The sequence below is a fragment of the Carassius auratus genome, chromosome 15, assembly GCF_003368295.1.
Source record: "Carassius auratus strain Wakin chromosome 15, ASM336829v1, whole genome shotgun sequence".
NCBI classification, from domain to species: Eukaryota; Metazoa; Chordata; class Actinopteri; order Cypriniformes; family Cyprinidae; genus Carassius; species Carassius auratus.
Window position 1 is genome coordinate 2,737,087 of NC_039257.1, and position 17,286 is coordinate 2,754,372.

The window sequence follows — 17,286 nt, forward strand, 5'->3', positions numbered from 1 at the left end:
GTGGTCTGCTGCTCCGTTCTGGGGGACTCCGACGTTGACCACGTGGACGTGGTGGTCTTCTGCTCCGCCCTGGAGGGCTCTGACTTTGACCACAAGGCTGTGGTGGTCTTCTGCTCCGCCCTGGAGGGCTCTGACTTTGACCACAAGGCTGTGGTGGTCTTCTGCTCCGCCCTGTAGGGCTCTGACTTTGACCACAAGGCTGTGGTGGTCTTCCTCTCCGCCCGGGAGGCCTTTGACTTTGACCACAAGGCTGTGGTGGTCTTCCGCTCCGTCCTGGTGGGCGCCTCAACAGGTCCTTCAGGGATTTCTGTGGGTTGTTTTGGGTTTTGTTATCTTTCTGTCTGTTCCCCTCAGTTTGTCTGGCCCTCCGTCCCTCCCCCTGTACCTCCTCCGGTCCTCCTCCCTCCTGGTCTCCCTGTTTTATGTTTTCATTTCTGGTGTTTGTCCCCATGTGTTCCCTTTAGTTTGTCTGGCCCTCCTTCCCTCCCCCTGAACCTCCTCCGGTCCTCCTCCCTCCTGGTCTCCCTGTTTTATGTTTTCATTTCTGGTGTTTGTCCCCCATGTGTTCCCTTTAGTTTGTCTGGCCCTCCTTCCCTCCCCTGAACCTCCTCCGGTCCTCCTCCCTCCTGGTATCCCTGTTTTATGGTTACATTTCTGGTGTTTGTCCCCATGTGTTCCTTTTCCGGCCCTCCGTCCCTCCCCCTGAGCCTCCACCTGTCCGCCTCCCTCCTGGTCTCTGTGTTGTGTTTCGTCTGGGAGCCGCTCCGTAGAGGGGGGGTACTGTCACAGTGTCTGGGTTGTTGTCCCCCGGGGTTCCACTAGATGTCCTCCTTCTCACGGTGTCTGTCCCAGATCACTTCCTGTTCCCTTATATGGTCACCTTCCTCCCTGTTGCGTAATTGATTGTTCCCCCCACCTGTCTCCTGTTTCCCCATTATCCTTCTGTGTATAAATACCCAGTCTGTCTTAGTCTGTGTTACGGAGTCCTTGTTTAAATGTTACCGTTATTCATTCCCGTCATCCTTGTCTTGCCTTGCGTTAGTGTCTTGTTTATGTCTGCTTTGATCTGCTGGTTTTGACCCTGCCTGGACTGTTTACTCTATTGGATTACCCCTTTAATAAACGACGTACCTGCAAATTGGTTCCTTCTCCTGTGTTTCCCGTAACACTAACGTGACAGTCCATGGTCACATGGCTGTGGGAATCCTTGATCTACATGAGAGTCTGTTGCGTTTCTCCACAGCAGCTGAATAAATATCATCTTTAATCAGAATCAAAAAGCATTATTTTATTTGAATAAGAAATTATTCCTGGCAGGTTTGATGCTAGTGTGATTGTCCAACCAACATTAAATTATAATTGATTTAATCATTTTACACACAGATGGCTGGAAGTGTGTTAAAGCTGTTAAAACAATGAATTTAAAGTTCCGAGGGAGGAGCAACGAATGAACATGAACACATCTGCACACTGAAAACCAGGAAGTGTGTGGATTCCAGAGAAACGAAACCTTTTCCCTGCTACACAAGCTTCTGCTTGAGGATTCTCACTGATCTAGTTTGGCTGAAGCTGTAGAGGAGCAAATATTTACTTTTCTTTTCTGTCAAAGCAGGTAAGAACTTCATAGAATCCTTAAATAATAATTTTACCCATGTCTTTTCGCTTGTGGTAAAAAGAGCATTCAGTTATTATTCTATGCTTGATCATTATATGTTAGTCTGTATGATGCATGTTTTTTTGTTTTGTTTTTAAGTGAAGCATTTCGTATTATTGTTATTACACAAAACTGTAAGCACATTGTAGATTTGTAGATGATGTGCTCTTTCATTAATTATTTACATGTGGACTTAATCTCTTTAATGATTTACTTCTAGCAGAGCAGTTTGTATTAGAGTTATAAAGTATCTGCAAAGAAATGGCTGAATCTGCAGCGAGTCGGTATGAGGATCAGTTCATCTGTTCAGTGTGTTTGGATCGGCTGAAGGAGCCGGTGACGATTCCCTGTGGACACAGTTACTGTATGAGCTGTATTACTGACTGCTGGGAGCAGAAGGAGCAGGAGCCGCAGTACAGCTGTCCCCAATGCAGAGAGAGCTTCAGTCAGAGACCTCTCCTGAAGAAGAACACTCTGATAGCGGAGATGATGGAGACGCTGCAGAAGACGTCTCTACAAACGGCTGCTGTGGACTGTGATGTTTGCACTACAGAGAAGAGCAGAGCTGTAAAGACCTGTCTGCAGTGCTTGGCCTCCTTCTGTCAAACTCACCTGCAGCTTCACTATCAATCTCCTGCGTTTATGAAGCACAAACTAGTCCCAGCCTCCAGAAACATTCAGGAGAACATCTGCCACAATCATGGGAAACTTCTAGAGATTTACTGTCAGGATGATGATCAATGCATTTGTTATTTGTGTATGATCGATAACCATGATGGCCACAGAGTGGTGTCTGTGGATTCAGAATGGACTAATAAAAAGGTATACATTTGTATATCAATGATTTTTAGAAAATGCAAATATTGTATTAAAATAATGTAAATAACAGTTATTATGTTTGTATTGGATATATTTATATGCTGTAATTTTGATTCAACTTGTTAAACCCCTTTACCAGAAAGGAAAGGTATTATGTCTATTTTTTCCTATTGTCTTATTAATTTTTGTATCTTAACATCCTCAGAAAGAGTTAATGGAGAAAAAGGCTGAATGTCAAAAGCTAATCGATGAGCGTGAGAGAGGTCAGCAAGATCTCAATGAAGCTGTGAAGTTCCTCAAAGTATGTTTCTTTAAGTGTTCTTTTATTTTATTAAAGACTAGTTTGTTTAAAACACAAGCTATTTTGAATTCAACAAAGGTAGACAGTGAACAGTGGCCTTTAAACTAAAAAAGAAAAGCTAATAATTTTTATAAAAGTAGTGAAAAACAATTCATGGTGTTCTTTTTGCCTTTTGTCAGAGTTCAGCAGAAGAGGCCGTGGAGGACATTGAGAAGGTCTTCACTGAGCTCATCTGCTCTCTGGAGAAGAAACGCTCTGAGATTAAAGAGCAGATCAGAGATCAGGAGAAGACTGAGATAGATCGAGCAGAGAAACTTCACAAACATCTTGATCAAGAGCTGACTGAACTCAGAAAAACACAAGCAGAGATTGAGAAACTTCTGATTACTGATGATCAGATCCATTTTCTGAAGGTAATGATGAAGAAAGGTTGAGAATCTATGAAATAAAACACCAGTGTCCCATGCTTGTTATGTTTTGAAAAATATATAAATCTGTCTGAATTATTTCAGAGCTGTCCGTCTGTGTGTTTTTTACCCACACTGGAAGACGTTCCCAGCTTCACTCAACAAACTCAACTGTCTTTTAAAAACATTTCAATCTCAGCATTCAGAGAAGTTTTGGAGGACGTCTGTCAACAACAAACAGCCAGAATATCCAGAGAAGGTATAAAAATAAAAAATAAAATAAATCAAAAAGCTTTTTAATTAAATATAGGCTGATATATTCATGCTGTCTTAGATTTAATTTAGAAAATAATGCATTTGATTGTCTTTCTTACCTTATCTGTAGTGTCAAAGGTCCATGTTGCAGAGCCTCCAAAACCTGAAACCCCAAATGAGTTTTTGCAGTGTAAGTTGAGTTTTATTTTATACAGTGTTTCCTGACACTATTGCAGAATGATAGTAAATAATATGTATTATTTATGTATATTACCTATTGAAAAATATAATTTGTCAGTTTATTGCTGTTGTAAACTATTAAAAGTTGACATTTTTTGCGGAAGGCTGGGGTGGGAGGCACAGCACTTAATATGAATATTTATTTTTTCCTTCATCTTCATCAGATTTCTGTCAACTTCACCTGGATCCAAACACTGTGAACAAAAATCTCAAACTGTCTGAAGGCAACAGAAAAGCATCAGATTCAAATGAAGTCCAGCAATATCCTGATCACCCAGAGCGATTCGATGTATATTCCCATGTCCTGTGTATAAAGGGTTTGTGCGGTCGCTGTTACTGGGAGGTTGAGTGCAGTGGGAACGACTGGTCTGTAGCAGTTTCCTACAGAGGAATTAGTCGTAAAGGAAAAATTAATGACTGCCGACTTGGGTTTAATAACAAGTCCTGGAGACTGACCCAATGTTATCAGGATTTCTATGTCAGACATGATGATAAACAAGTCCGTCTCTCTCCTTTCCATTCCTCTAGAATAGGAGTGTATCTGGATCACAGAGCAGGAACTCTGTCCTTCTACAGCGTCTCTGACACAATGACTCTTCTTTACACATTCCAGACCACTTTCACTGAACCCCTCTACCCTGCGTTTGGGATTGGAGAAGGTTTTATCAGGATCATTGAGCAGAAGAGAATTCTCCAAACCCACAAATAAAAGACAAGCGAAATTTCCTAAACTCACTATACCAAGACTATACAGAGTGGCAGTTCATCATTGAGACAAAAGGTGTCAACTTTAGCTTGTCAATTTACAGAAAGGTTTTCATTTTTGTGTGAACTGAGCTGACTGCTGTGACTTTGCTATTATTTCTGAATTAAACGGTTTTTATTTTAACTTTTTTTGAGGGATCATATAAAATAATATAAATACAACTATGTTTTTGTATTAAAACCTGCATAAAAATATTATTAAGGCATGTAAATGCAATTTACACAGTATAGACTGCATTCTGCATTCATACTGGAAGCAATTGATGTTATGGCATATGCAGTATGATGAATATGGTATGTAGTGTATCCATGTAATTGAGCAGAATAGAATAGAATAGAACAGAATAGAATATACTTTATTTTCCCATTTCAGGGAAATTAATCTTGGACAACCATGAAAAGGCCAGCACATAACATTAAACTCACATATCACATTACAACACACCAAATTACAAATTACACATACCAAATATATTAAAAAGTTACAATATGCCAAACAATATTAACTGTCTGCAGGGTTCTAAATTAACTTTTTTGATCACCAGCCAATGTGGCTGGTAACTTTCTAAAGTTACCAGCCAATCAGAATTTCCACTAGCCATTTTTTTTCCGGTAAAAATAACAAATTATGAGTGCCACTGAATGCATTTGATCATTTTATTAACATTGTTGGCATGAAAAACTTCCGTTTATAAACCGTACTCACGAATTCATAAACTGTTACCTTGGTTTAACAAATCGTGCCCACGAATTTCCAATCCGTGCGCTCAGTTTTTGTAAACCGTACCCTCGGTTTTTGAATCCGTACCCACAAATTCATAATCCGTGCGCACACTTTCGCAATCCGTTCCCACGGATCTGTAAACCGTACTCACGGATTCATGTAGCAAGCTCCTGTTAACATACAGTTTTATTGACTATTATTATGTGGAATAGGTTTAATAATAATAAAGGAATAATCTTATAATAGCAACTGATTATTATTGTACAATAAACCTGGCATTGTGACTAACTCTGGAGTAATTTTTTCCTCTGTTGTAAATTGTTTTGGATAAAAGATTCTTATGCATAACCTGTATAATAATATATAATAATATATAAGTTATTTTTATCATTTTAATTTGTAGGCTAAATAAATGAGTACAAGAAAATAATTCATGAATTGCTTTATTTTTAAATAAACTTTGACAGTTTTGTAAATGCTTATCTACAATTCTTTCTTAACATGCATTTTTCTGATTTTATTATACTAAGCTCCATCCACCCCACCTGCCGGAGTTAGATGCATGTTTCACTGTTAATGTTATTAATAAATAATGAGGCCGAAAATAACATTGCATTCAGTTAGAGAGAAAAGGAATGAAAACATAACCGGCATATTATTTGTTTTGTATTGCTTTTTACCCTTATTTTCTTTTTCTTTTTAGCGTTTTTTTTTCATAAAATACAGGCGGCTGTGTCTTATCCTATTGGTGATTAATGTAATAATCACTATTAAAATAAACGCTAAAAAGAAGACTATTTGTGAATGCTGATCGTGGACTCATTGGATACTATGAAAAATAATGTTTAATAAACAGAAATGAATCTGCCGGTGGGGGCGGAGCTACAAATGCGTGTCAGTTTACAAATACAAATCCGAGGGAACGGATTGTGAAAGTGTGCGCACGGATTATGAATTCGTGGGTACAGATTCTAAAACCGAGGGTACGGTTTACAAAATCTGAGCGCACGAATTGGGAATTCGTGGGCACGGTTTGTTAAACCGAGGGAACAGTTTATGAATTTGTGAGTACGGTTTATAAACTGAGGGGACGGATTGCAAAACCGTCGTCACGGATTGATTTTTTTTTTCTCCTACAGGGGACGTGTCGGGGCTCTCCGTAATATCCTCATCCCCTGCCTCGTTCCTCTTTTTGCCCCCAGAAATCTGTCCCAACCACCGCCACATTTAGTTTAATCTTAGTTTTTTTCTTTAATAGCTAACTCCCTCCTCTTTCAGTCTATGCTCCATGCTCTGGCTCCATTCGTTCTTTTTCCTTGTGTTTTCTGATGGACGCTATTCGTTTCCATGTTTTTTCGCGCTGGTTTCACTGCAAACTGAGTGCAGACAATGAGCATATGAAACGTCATCACGTAGCATTACAGCACAGTGTTCATGGGAAATGTAGGAAGTTCGTTAAATGGGGGATAAATGACCGAGAACAGAGCCTCATGTGATGCATCACCAGCCGAACTGGCTAGTAAGTTTTAATTAACACCCGCCAAAATGAATTTTAACCCGCATTTGGCGGGTTGGCGGGTGTTAATTTAGAACCCTGACTGTGTGTACTAATTGTCTCAGTAATTTACCTGCTGTTGATATCTGTATTTAAAAGTGATAAACAACAGTATTCAGCTTGACAAAACTGACATTCTTGTATAGTAGTAAGCAGATGTGTCAACAAAAATGTAGAACAAGATTTTAATTTGTATATTCCAAAGGTTGACTGGATTGGTGAAAAACATTTAATTATTTTGACCAGTAGCTTACATCTCACATAATGACAAAATAAAGTTTAACTCTAGGTTTTGAAGCATGAAGTGTGTGGATTACTAAAGTTTGCAGACTTTGAGAAGTTGTGTGAGGTTCCCCCAAAAATTATTTATCCGTAAATGCAGCATGTGTGTGTATTACCAAAAATATCCAACAGGTGGCAATCATCCACTGAAGTGTTTTCTAGTTTGCCAGACACAGATACAAAAAGAACAAACAGAGTATGCGCAGAAGACAGTTGTGTGTTGCCAAATCCGCGGTTTTTAAGGAATACTTTTAAACTGTTTAGCGGAATTCCTCTTCTTATGTTAAGTCTGTGCTTTCAAAGCGATTTCTTCAAGAGGCCAATTCAAACGAAACGAAACCGCTATAGGCTAATATTGATTAGCAATTCGGCTGGTTTTGTTTACCACACCTGGCAACCCCACCAGCTAAAGCTAAAGCTAAAATGTTAAACGTTCATCTTGAGTATAGAGTGAACATCTAAAATGAAGGTAAAGTTAATTTACTGTAAATTGTTTCTGAATTCCACAACAGTCCACCAATGAAGGTTAGCAATATTCCCATCATCCTATCGGAAGAGGAACTCTAGCTCTGTAACATACTAGTAAAGACTGAGTTAATTAAAGAGGAGATTGATGACATGAGTGATCCAGAAACATCCAGAATGAATCATGAAGATACTGAGGAACAAACAGGTTGGTGTCTGTTTGAGTCTTTGTTATTAACAGCTCAGAAACATCAAGGTATTTACATTATTTCAGCAAATCAGTGAAATTATGAGCAATATACCAATGATAAATAATAGAGAAAATGCATCAGAACTATAGCAGTTGTCACCCACACTTTGATCATATAATCATGGAAATGACATCTGATACTTCGGACATACTGTTGCTTTCTGCTCTTAAATCAGCTTCACTTTAACTATTTTTAACTATTTAATATTTTCTATTTAGATCGGATGGAGGTGGAAGAACAAAGGCAGGAATTAAATGAGGAGGTGGAGCATTGTAGCTTCAAAACTCAAAGAGGAAAATCAAAGAAGCAACACACCTGCTCACAGTGCGGAAAGACTTTCACACTTAAATCAAGTCTCAGTAATCATATGTGGCACCACTCTGGAGAAAAACCATTTAACTGTGATACATGTGGTAAAAAATATACTTCGATATCAAACCTAAGAGCTCACATGAAACTTCATTTAGATAAACCTTATGTTTGTTCTATCTGTGGAAAGACTTTCACACTTAAATCAGGTCTCAGTAATCATATGTGGCACCACTCTGGAGAAAAACCATTTAACTGTGATACGTGTGGTAAAAAATATACTTCGATATCAAATCTAAATCTTCACATGAAACTTCATTCGGATAAGAAGACTTATGTGTGTTCTGTCTGTGGAAAGACTTTCTCTCAGCTTAACTATTGTAATCGGCATCAGAAAACACACGATGAAGTGAGAGATCACATGTGTTGTGAGTGTGGGAAGAGCTTTACTACAGTTGGACAGCTGAAGCAGCATCAGAGAATACACACTGGAGAAAAACCTTACAAGTGCTCATATTGTGACAAGAGCTTCTCTCAACCTGGAAGTCTGAAATCACACGAGCGAGTTCATACTGGAGAGAAGCCGTACCGATGCACTCAGTGTGGAGAGAGTTTCAAATATTCAACAGTTCTCAATGAACATCTTCACATTCACTCTGGAGAAAAGGCATTTAACTGTGATCAGTGTGGTAAAGAGTTTTATTCACCGTCACAACTGAAAAGACACCTGAGAATCCATACGAACTGGAAGCCTTATGTGTGTTCTTATTGTGGGAAGAGTTTTTCACTGTTGCCTAGGTTTATACTTCACCAGAAATCACACACCGGTGAGAAAAATTTCATGTGTAGTGAGTGTGGAAAGAGATTTACTACATCTAGCCAACTAAAATGCCACCAAAGAGTTCACACTGGAGAAAAACCATACAAGTGCTCATACTGTGAGAAGAGTTTCTCCCAGTGGACACAGCAGAAATCACATGAACGGATTCACACCGGAGAGAAGCCGTACATTTGTACTCAGTGTGGAGACAGTTTTAGAAATTCAAACTCTTTAGTGCTTCATATGAAAAAGCATTTTCCATCGAATCCCATCCATTCCTCCAGTTAGTTAGTTTTCAGGTGCTTTAAAGACATGACAAATATTCATACATTTAGATCGGCATCAATAATTGCATTGTTTCTACATTTGTTTAAAACTGAGAATGGTGCAAAACAGCATGAAGAAAAACAAAACATTGTAACTGATAAAGAAACAGGTGGCACTGAAGATTAAAAATGTATTAGTAAAAGTCAATAAAATATGAGTGCTTCGGAAACTTATAAGCCATTTTCCTATATAAGCATATTTAAATGTTAAATTATGTTAGATTCAGATTACGTAAATGTATAAGGTACAATAAACAAGTTTTTTTAAATCTGAACTGCTGAAACTTTGTATAACGAGTATAACTTGTGTTCCTCAATTGTAAGTCGCTTTGGCTAAAAGCGTCTGCTAAATGAATAAAATGTAACTGTAAAGTACCACAAAAATTGTGGAGATTTTTTCTGTTATGTTGGGGGACTGCAAATGTTTTGAATCAAATGAATCTTACATTTATATATTTTTATTTGACTTAAAGCCCACTTAATGAGACATGATCTAGAAACAATACCCAATTTAAAGGAGATTGGACACAATTATACCAAAGCCGAACAATCAGTCTTTCGTCATTATGAAATTATTCCTCCCATTTAGGTTTTTAGCTTTCATTCTTAATTTTTGACTTTGTTTGGACAGTTTTCTTAATCTAAAGATTTCTCTGCAGCATAGAAGTTGTCTATAGGCTGAATAAAGGCAAAAATATAATTATCTATTGCTATTATATTATCTGTTGCTATTATATTACTATTATCAAAAATACAAATATCATAAGATATGTTTATATTGTCAGTCCTGTGTCTTGTGTTCTGTTCCCCACATGTTCCATGTCCCAGTTTTCCCATGTTGATTGTGTTAATTTTGTTCCTTATGTATTTTGTGATTTCCTTGATTCGTCTCCAAAAAAGCTTTCCACTTGCAATACGGAAATATCTGATAAATGTGCTACACATATTAGTCAACCTGGACCCGTAGCGCCATTCATCAGATCATTCGACTGAAACGATGATCATCGGTTCATGCAACTTGTAGTGCGACATTCTCATTATGCATTGGAAAAGAATCCAGACACTACGAGCTACAATCACATGCTGCTCTGCGAGGCCAGTGTTAGAGCACTAATAAGGGCTCTAATGGATTTAGGGATTATCTCATCCCAAGCTAAACTGAGGGCATGAGAAACACTACCCACATGGGAGGTTATAGACAGACAGAATCCGCACCTGCAGGGGGGATGTCTAAGTTATAGAATCTGGCCAAACTAGATGGGACGTCTACCACAAGAAACCACTACCCATATGGGAGGTTGCAGCAGAGAGCGCCAATAGGGATATTACTTGCGCTTTAAAGGGAGTAGAGAGTTCTTTAGGAACATAGCTGTGTCTCAGTTTCAAAATTACCTTGCAGTCATTGAGCCCAAACTCAAGACACGAGGCGCTGATTGACAGTGTTTGTAAGTCACCCACATGCTTAACCGACGCCAAAGCAAGGAGAAAAAGCTCTTGCAGAAAAAGTCAACATGCAGGACATGTCACATGAAAACAGCTCTATTTGCCGTACAGAGCACCAATTGAGGAATACTGACCATTTCTGGCAATAGAGCCGTCTCGTAGATGGTGCACTTGTCTCAAGAATGGTGTTGCTTTTTCTCGCTGGGAGCCTATCAGACTCCCGATGAGGCACTAGACATGAAGGCTCAACTGCTCTGGGCGGGGATGCCAAATCATGCCTTTCGCCTGCAAGAGAATGTCCATCCTCAATGGGATGGGCCATGGGGCCATCGTCACAAACTGCATTAGCCCTGGAAACCAAGCCTGGTTCTTCCAGAGCAGAGCTACTAAGAGGAGGAAGCATTTGGTCTCCTTCACTCACCTGATGATCTGGACAATCAGGGCGATAGGAGGAAATGCATACAGGCGAGCCAGGGACCAGTCGTGGGTGAGGACATCTCTCGGTTTGAGAAAAATGTTGGGCAATGAGAGTTGTCTTCCGAGGCGAGGAGGTCAACCTCTGCCTTCCCAAAGACCACTATCATGCTGTCTGAATGGACCAGGATGTGGTGGCCTTTGATGGCCGGAAGGAAGGAATTCAGGGCTAAGGAGACCACCAACATTTCCAGGCAGTTGATATGTAGGCACCGCTGCTGAGCTGTCCAGGAGCCAAATGCCGGATTGCCCTCCAACAGCACGCCCCACTGGAGTTGGACGCATCTATTGCGATCATGTTCCTTCTGGAGGCCATGCCCATCCCCACTCCTGTATGAAACAACTGAGTGCTCCTCCAGGGGGCCACAGCTTCAATATAGTGGTGGTCCACCCTGACCGGAAATTCTTTCAATCACAAAGCGTGGGGCGGGACTCTGGCTTTTAGCCAAAATTGGGAGGGGCCGTATTTGGAGCAGGCCCAGTAGAGTAAAGAGGTGGCAGTGACCATAAGTCCAAGCAGCCTCCGAAAAACCCTCAGGGCGCTTTTCGTCCCCAGTTTAAGGGAAGCCGTCATCCGCTGAATTGTTAGGGATCTGTCTGACGAGGTCCATGCCCGCATCAGGGCAGAGTCTAGAACAATTATTGGTGAGACTGGCGAGCCGATGGTGATGAGAGCTGCTGCATTAGAGAGGTTTACCTGTGCTGAGTAAGGGGCTCGCCATGTCCTGGTAAGCTCGTCATGGAAGGCTAGCAAGAACCTGGCTGGGCGCTGACGGGAAGATTGCTGGTGGGTCTCTGGCAGGAACCATTCGTCCAATAAGCCATGGGTGGGCTCATCCACAGCTGACCACTCGAGGACCAGATCCTCCACAGCCTTTGCGAGGACGTGGATAAGCTCTGCATCTGACTTCAGCCTTGGCACCTGGGGGGGGATCTCCCGATTCCTACGTTTCTGACGCTGTCAAGGACACAGAGTCATCAGCGGTGACATCGTTGATGATGATGTCCTCCTCGGACACGTCGAATGAGACCAGTCTTCCTGCAGCTGAAGAGGGGTGCTGGTCCTCATGTGCGAAGCACAATGGGGTAAGAGGACGCGGGGAGGGCGGGGCACGCAGGCGCTGAGCCAACGTGACATTGCCTGGGGCTGCGAGAAGGGTATAACTGCAGCCTGGAGATCTCCAATTAGGGGCGGGAACTCCAAAACGGGATGGGAGCTCCAAAATAGGGTGTGGCTTCCTCCCATTGAAAGACAGGCGCATGACACGCATGCACAATTTTCCCCCCAATCCACTTCAGTGCAAACTCCACCCCACAGCTGAGTCTGAATCTACCTCACACCTTACCTTAACCAGTGGAATTGACTGAATGGCTGGATTGGAGCTAGTTAGTGTGGTACGCAAAGTTGCAGTTCAGGAGATAAACAGTTAATACGATTATGCGATAGGAGACTCACCGGACAATGGGACCTTTTTAGTTACACTCAGCATTACTACCCCCTCCTTGCCTGCGAATTTCATGCCTCGGGACAGCCCCGTTGCTTGGAATAAAATGATAGAGTAAAATCTTTCCCCTCCGCTGGGACGTCTCCTGAGTGATTCCTGTTTACATCATGAAGCAGAGTTTCAAACTTGGGTCCAAACACCACTGGCCACAAGCTTTGGCCTCTGCTCTCATGGAGAACATTTATTTATATAGCATATTTTATTTTAGATGAACTAGAAACAATGTTTAATTTATAAAGTTTTATTTTGAAATGTAAGTAACAATTGGCTGAAGCCACAGCCAATGGTGAAAGTCCTTGCGAAAGGAGACCCCACCTCATTTTGGAGGTTCTGCCCAATTTTCGAGATCTCAGGTGTGCAGTTATACCCACTTGGGGCCTGCTGGAAAAGATCCGCTGCCCAGCTGTTTTTTCCTCTTAGGGGAGGAAAAAGACTGGAGGGCTTGGCATGGGAATAACCTTGATGGAGCAAGGTGATCCTCGAGTGTAGACGAGAAAGGCTCATGCTCTCGGAGAAAGAAGCCCAACCTCTGCGTGGTCGCAGCCTAGACAAGCAACGCACTCACTTCGTGTAAGAACCCCTTGTATGAACCACACTCGTTGCACAACAATTGTAGCAACGCGTGCTGAAATTTGCTCTTTTAGAGCCAGATGCCTGCAGTGATATTTGCGTTCACTGCTACGACTTCTTCCACAGCGGTGAGCATAGCTGGAGCTTCTTCCAGAGCTTCTTGCAGAAGAGTCAGCGAAGAGATGATCCTCATCGCTGAAGGAGAATAATCTGATGAATGGTGCTATGGGCCGACGTATGTAGCAGTTGGCCCCGCCCCTTCTGGCGGGTTGAAGCACCACTGATTTGTGCAGCTACAAAAACATGAACAAATCAGGCTTCAGCAGAATGGAAAAAAAGGCATTATGCATAAATACATACTTCACATTTGCATCCTGCCCTCTTATGGAAAGCAATTATATCATATACAGTATGAGAATATGGTATGCTATTTTACAGTGTTTTCACTCTGTTCTCAAATGAGACGCATAAATGGAGCTAACCTGGATGTCCTTTTGTGGCAATTTTCTTTTCCCTGCATTTTGCTTTATATGTATTAAATGTGCATAAATGGACATACAAATGTGAATTTTCTGCTTACATGTAAAACATTGCTATAAAAATAAGAAAAAAAGAATTGTCTATACAAGAATGACAGTTTTGTCAAGTTGAATACTGTTGTTTATCACTTTTAGATACAGATATCAACAGCAGGTGAATGTTTAATGAGGCACATCAATACACCAACAGAAAAAAATAATATGCATAATTACATGGATAGTAGTAAGCAGCTGTGTCAACAAAAAAGTAGAACAATAATTTAATTTATATATAACTCACATTTCCAAGGTTGACTGCCTTTGTGAAAAACATTTAATTATTTTGACCTGTAGCCTACATCTCACACAATGACAAAAATATATATAATTCTGAAAAAGAATGACTGGGTTTTACTGCATACTTCGAGTTGAAAGGTTATATGAAAGTATATGCAGCGTGTGTGTTACCAGAATTGTCCAATAGGTGGCAGTAATGCGCTGAAGCGTTTTAAAGTTCGCCACACAGATACAAAAGAACAAACAGAGGATTCGCAGAAGAGAGTTGTGTGTTGCCAATTCCGCGTTGTTTCAGGAATAATTTTAACTGTTCCGCGAAACTAAACTGTTGTTTTTAAAAGTACCCAAATTAAAGCGATCTCCCCGAAAACTATTTCTACTGAGGTTATAAACAGCGGTAAGCCAAAACAAAACGAAACCACTGCTTATAGGCTAATATTCATTAGCGATTGGCTTGTTTTGTTTCGCACATCTGGCAACCCACCAGCTAAAGCTAAGGGTTGTTTTTAACGTTCGTGAAAGAAGGACTGGCGTAGAATATTTTTTTTTTTTGATGTGAGAGAAAATGTCGATTTACAGAGTTTATAAACATTAACCAGCTCGAGAACTGAAATCCGAACGTAATGAAACGCAGTATGTGACCCGGTTTATGGATTATTACAGTGTAATATGTTAGTAATATGTTTTTCACAGGCTCTTAGTAAGCGTGTACTTCTGTATCATTGTGAAGGGTTCGTTTAAATTTTACTAGAAAAACTTTTCTTAAAAAATTGTATAATTCATGTTTTTATTGCATAATTGTAACATTCTCTGATCTGTAAACTACCAGAGCACTGAATAATTATTTATTTTTATATTGAGTATAGATTGAGTCTCTAAAATGAAATGAAACGTTAATTCAGTGTAAATTGTTTCTGAATTTGGTATATCTTCATCCACCAATGAAGGTTAGCAATATTCCCATCATCCTGTCAGAAGAGGAACTCTAGCTCTGTAACACACTATAGTAAAGACTGAGTTAATTAAAGAGGAGATTGATGACATGAGTGATCCAGAAACATCCAGAATGTTTTATGAAGATACTGAGGAACAAACAGGTTGGTGTCTGTTTGATTCTTTATTATTAATGGATGAGAAACAAAAGTAATGCTTAAGTAATGCTTAATGTAGTGTCAGTGAAATAAAAAGCAATATATCAGTGATAAATGAAAAAGAAAATGCATCATAACTATAGCAGTTGTCATCCACACTTTGTATTAGGAAATGACAGAACTGCCATTTAGCACTAAAAAACTCTGATACTTACAGACGTACTGTTGCTTTCTGCTCTTAAATAAGTTTCACTTGAACTATTTTTAACTGTTAAATATGTTTATTTTAGAACAGATGGAGGTGAAAGAGCAAAAACAAGAACTAAATAAAGAAGAGGAGCATCGTAACTTCAAAACTCAAAGAAGAAAATTAAAAAAGCAGCACACCTGCTCACAGTGCGGAAAGTGTTTCAGACTTAAATCAGATCTCAGTAATCATATGTGGCACCACTCTGGAGAAAAGCTATTTAACTGTGATACGTGTGGTAAAAAATATGCCTCGATATCAAACCTAAAAGTTCACTTGAAACTTCATTCAGATGAGAAACCTTATGTGTGTTCTGTCTGTGGAAAGGCTTTCTCTCAGCTTAACTGTTGTAATCGGCATCAGAAAACACACGATGAAGTGAGAGATCACATGTGTTGTGAGTGTGGGAAGAGCTTTACTACAGTTGGACAGCTGAAGCAGCATCAGAGAATACACACTGGAGAAAAACCTTACAAGTGCTCATATTGTGACAAGAGCTTCTCTCAACCTGGAAATCTGAAATCACACGAGCGAGTTCATACCGGAGAGAAGCCGTACCAATGCACTCAGTGTGGAGAGAGTTTCAAATATTCAACAGTTCTCAATGAACATCTTCATATTCACTCTGGAGAAAAGGCATTTAACTGTGATCAGTGTGGTAAAGAGTTTTATTCACCATCACAACTGAAAAGACACCAGAGAATCCATACGAACGGGAAGCCTTATGTGTGTTCTTATTGTGGGAAGAGTTTTTCAGTGTTGCTCAGTTTAAATGATCACCAGAAATTACACACCGGTGAGAAAGATCATGTGTGTAGTGAGTGTGGAAAGAGATTTACTACATCTAGCCAACTAAAATGCCACCAAAGAGTTCACACTGGAGAAAAACCGTACAAGTGTTCATACTGTGAGAAGAGTTTCTCTCAGTTGCCACATCAGAAAACACATGAACGGATTCACACCGGAGAGAAGCTGTACATTTGTACTCAGTGTGGAGACAGTTTTAAACATTCAAACTCTTTAGTGCTTCATATGAAAAAGCATTTTCCATCGAGTCCCATCCATTCCTCCAGTTAGTTCGTTTTCAGGTGCTTTAAAGACATGACAAATATTCATACATGTAGATTGGCATCAATAATTGCAGTGTTTCTACATTTGTTTAAAACTGAGATGGTGCAAAACAACATGAAGAAAAACAAAACATTGTAACTGACAAAGAAAAGGTTGCACTGAAGAATAAAAATGTATAATATTGCTTCTGCAACATATAAGCCTTTTACCTATATAAGCATTATTCTGTGGCACTGAGAGCAAATGTTTTCTTCAATAAACTTGAGTTGTTCAGATGGCACTGAGAGCAAATGTTTTCTTCAATAAACTTGAGTTGTTAAACATCTGAACAGCTGAAACTAAGAGCACTTCATGTGTTCCCTTGAATCACTTGTATTCCTCAATTGTAAGTCACTTTGGATATAAGCATCTGCTAGTGAATAAATGTAAATGTAAAATGCCACAAGAATTGTGAAAGATTTTTCTGTTATGTTGGGGGACTGCAAATGTTTTGAATTACTTGAATCTTATATTTTTATTCTTCGACTGAAAGTCCCATCATTAAGACATGAGCAAGAAAAAAAAACAAATTAAAGGAAAATGGACACTAAATGTAATAATCTATAGCTCAGTTGTGTTGCATTTAAACCTTTTTGATCAGCAGGTGCAGTCAGCCTGGTGTTTTGATTGCTTTGAATCATTTTTGCGTGTTCACGAATCATTTGTTTCAAATGATTCAGAGTTTCGAAAAGCTTTGTTTCTCAAATCACTAACGGAGCGTTCATGCTTTCATCTATGGCAAACCAATTTTTCATTCTCAGGATATGAATTCTTCAGATCAACAATTCAATTCTCAATAGTTAAAATGTTTATTCTTGATGTCAGGAATTAGATTTCTCCTAGTAAAAATTATAATTC

At 39.8% G+C, this 17,286-nt stretch overlaps 3 protein-coding genes across 9 annotated transcripts; all 3 read left to right on the forward strand.

Annotated features, from left to right (window-relative positions):
- The first annotated feature begins 1,456 nt into the window (after positions 1-1,456).
- LOC113114736 (E3 ubiquitin/ISG15 ligase TRIM25-like) lies at positions 1,457-4,565 on the forward strand. Of its 2 annotated transcripts, none has more exons than XM_026281677.1 (7): positions 1,457-1,612; positions 1,875-2,476; positions 2,679-2,774; positions 2,954-3,187; positions 3,287-3,440; positions 3,567-3,626; positions 3,841-4,565. In XM_026281677.1, the coding sequence occupies exons 2-7, from the start codon at positions 1,916-1,918 to the stop codon at positions 4,383-4,385; spliced, it is 1,650 nt and encodes a 549-aa protein (XP_026137462.1). In that variant the 5' UTR covers positions 1,457-1,612; positions 1,875-1,915; the 3' UTR covers positions 4,386-4,565. The 2 variants fall into 2 exon arrangements, with proteins under 2 accessions (XP_026137462.1, XP_026137463.1); XM_026281678.1 differs by having other exon boundaries at positions 1,878-2,476.
- Positions 4,566-7,205: 2,640 nt separating this feature from the next.
- On the forward strand, positions 7,206-9,563 carry LOC113114740 (gastrula zinc finger protein XlCGF8.2DB-like). Of its 2 annotated transcripts, XM_026281688.1 has the most exons (3): positions 7,206-7,675; positions 7,937-8,071; positions 8,237-9,563. In XM_026281688.1, the coding sequence occupies exons 1-3, from the start codon at positions 7,621-7,623 to the stop codon at positions 9,133-9,135; spliced, it is 1,089 nt and encodes a 362-aa protein (XP_026137473.1). In that variant the 5' UTR covers positions 7,206-7,620; the 3' UTR covers positions 9,136-9,563. The 2 variants fall into 2 exon arrangements, with proteins under 2 accessions (XP_026137473.1, XP_026137472.1); XM_026281687.1 differs by having other exon boundaries at positions 7,207-7,675; positions 7,937-9,563.
- Positions 9,564-14,221: 4,658 nt separating this feature from the next.
- LOC113114742 (zinc finger protein 501-like) lies at positions 14,222-16,916 on the forward strand. 5 transcript variants are annotated; one of them, XM_026281707.1, is made up of 3 exons: positions 14,222-14,377; positions 14,928-15,077; positions 15,367-16,915. In XM_026281707.1, the coding sequence occupies exons 2-3, from the start codon at positions 15,054-15,056 to the stop codon at positions 16,393-16,395; spliced, it is 1,053 nt and encodes a 350-aa protein (XP_026137492.1). In that variant the 5' UTR covers positions 14,222-14,377; positions 14,928-15,053; the 3' UTR covers positions 16,396-16,915. The 5 variants fall into 5 exon arrangements, with proteins under 5 accessions (XP_026137492.1, XP_026137489.1, XP_026137493.1 ...); XM_026281704.1 differs by having other exon boundaries at positions 15,362-16,895; XM_026281708.1 differs by lacking the exon at positions 14,222-14,377 and adding an exon at positions 14,386-14,613 and having other exon boundaries at positions 15,367-16,916.
- Positions 16,917-17,286: the final 370 nt, after the last annotated feature.

What these genes read in the sequence shown, in the direction of transcription:
- LOC113114736 (XM_026281677.1), top strand. Translation starts at nt 1,916, where the DNA reads ATGGCTGAATCTGCAGCGAGTCGGTATGAGGATCAGTTCATCTGTTCA. An exon ending in AAGCTGTGAAGTTCCTCAAA is followed by an intron (nt 2,775 to 2,953) that starts GTATGTTTCTTT and finishes GCCTTTTGTCAG; the next exon opens with AGTTCAGCAGAAGAGGCCGT. An exon ending in CCCAAATGAGTTTTTGCAGT is followed by an intron (nt 3,627 to 3,840) that starts GTAAGTTGAGTT and finishes CATCTTCATCAG; the next exon opens with ATTTCTGTCAACTTCACCTG.
- LOC113114740 (XM_026281687.1), top strand. Translation starts at nt 7,621, where the DNA reads ATGAGTGATCCAGAAACATCCAGAATGAATCATGAAGATACTGAGGAA. An exon ending in AGATACTGAGGAACAAACAG is followed by an intron (nt 7,676 to 7,936) that starts GTTGGTGTCTGT and finishes TTTTCTATTTAG; the next exon opens with ATCGGATGGAGGTGGAAGAA.
- LOC113114742 (XM_026281704.1), top strand. Translation starts at nt 15,023, where the DNA reads ATGAGTGATCCAGAAACATCCAGAATGTTTTATGAAGATACTGAGGAA. An exon ending in AGATACTGAGGAACAAACAG is followed by an intron (nt 15,078 to 15,361) that starts GTTGGTGTCTGT and finishes TGTTTATTTTAG; the next exon opens with AACAGATGGAGGTGAAAGAG.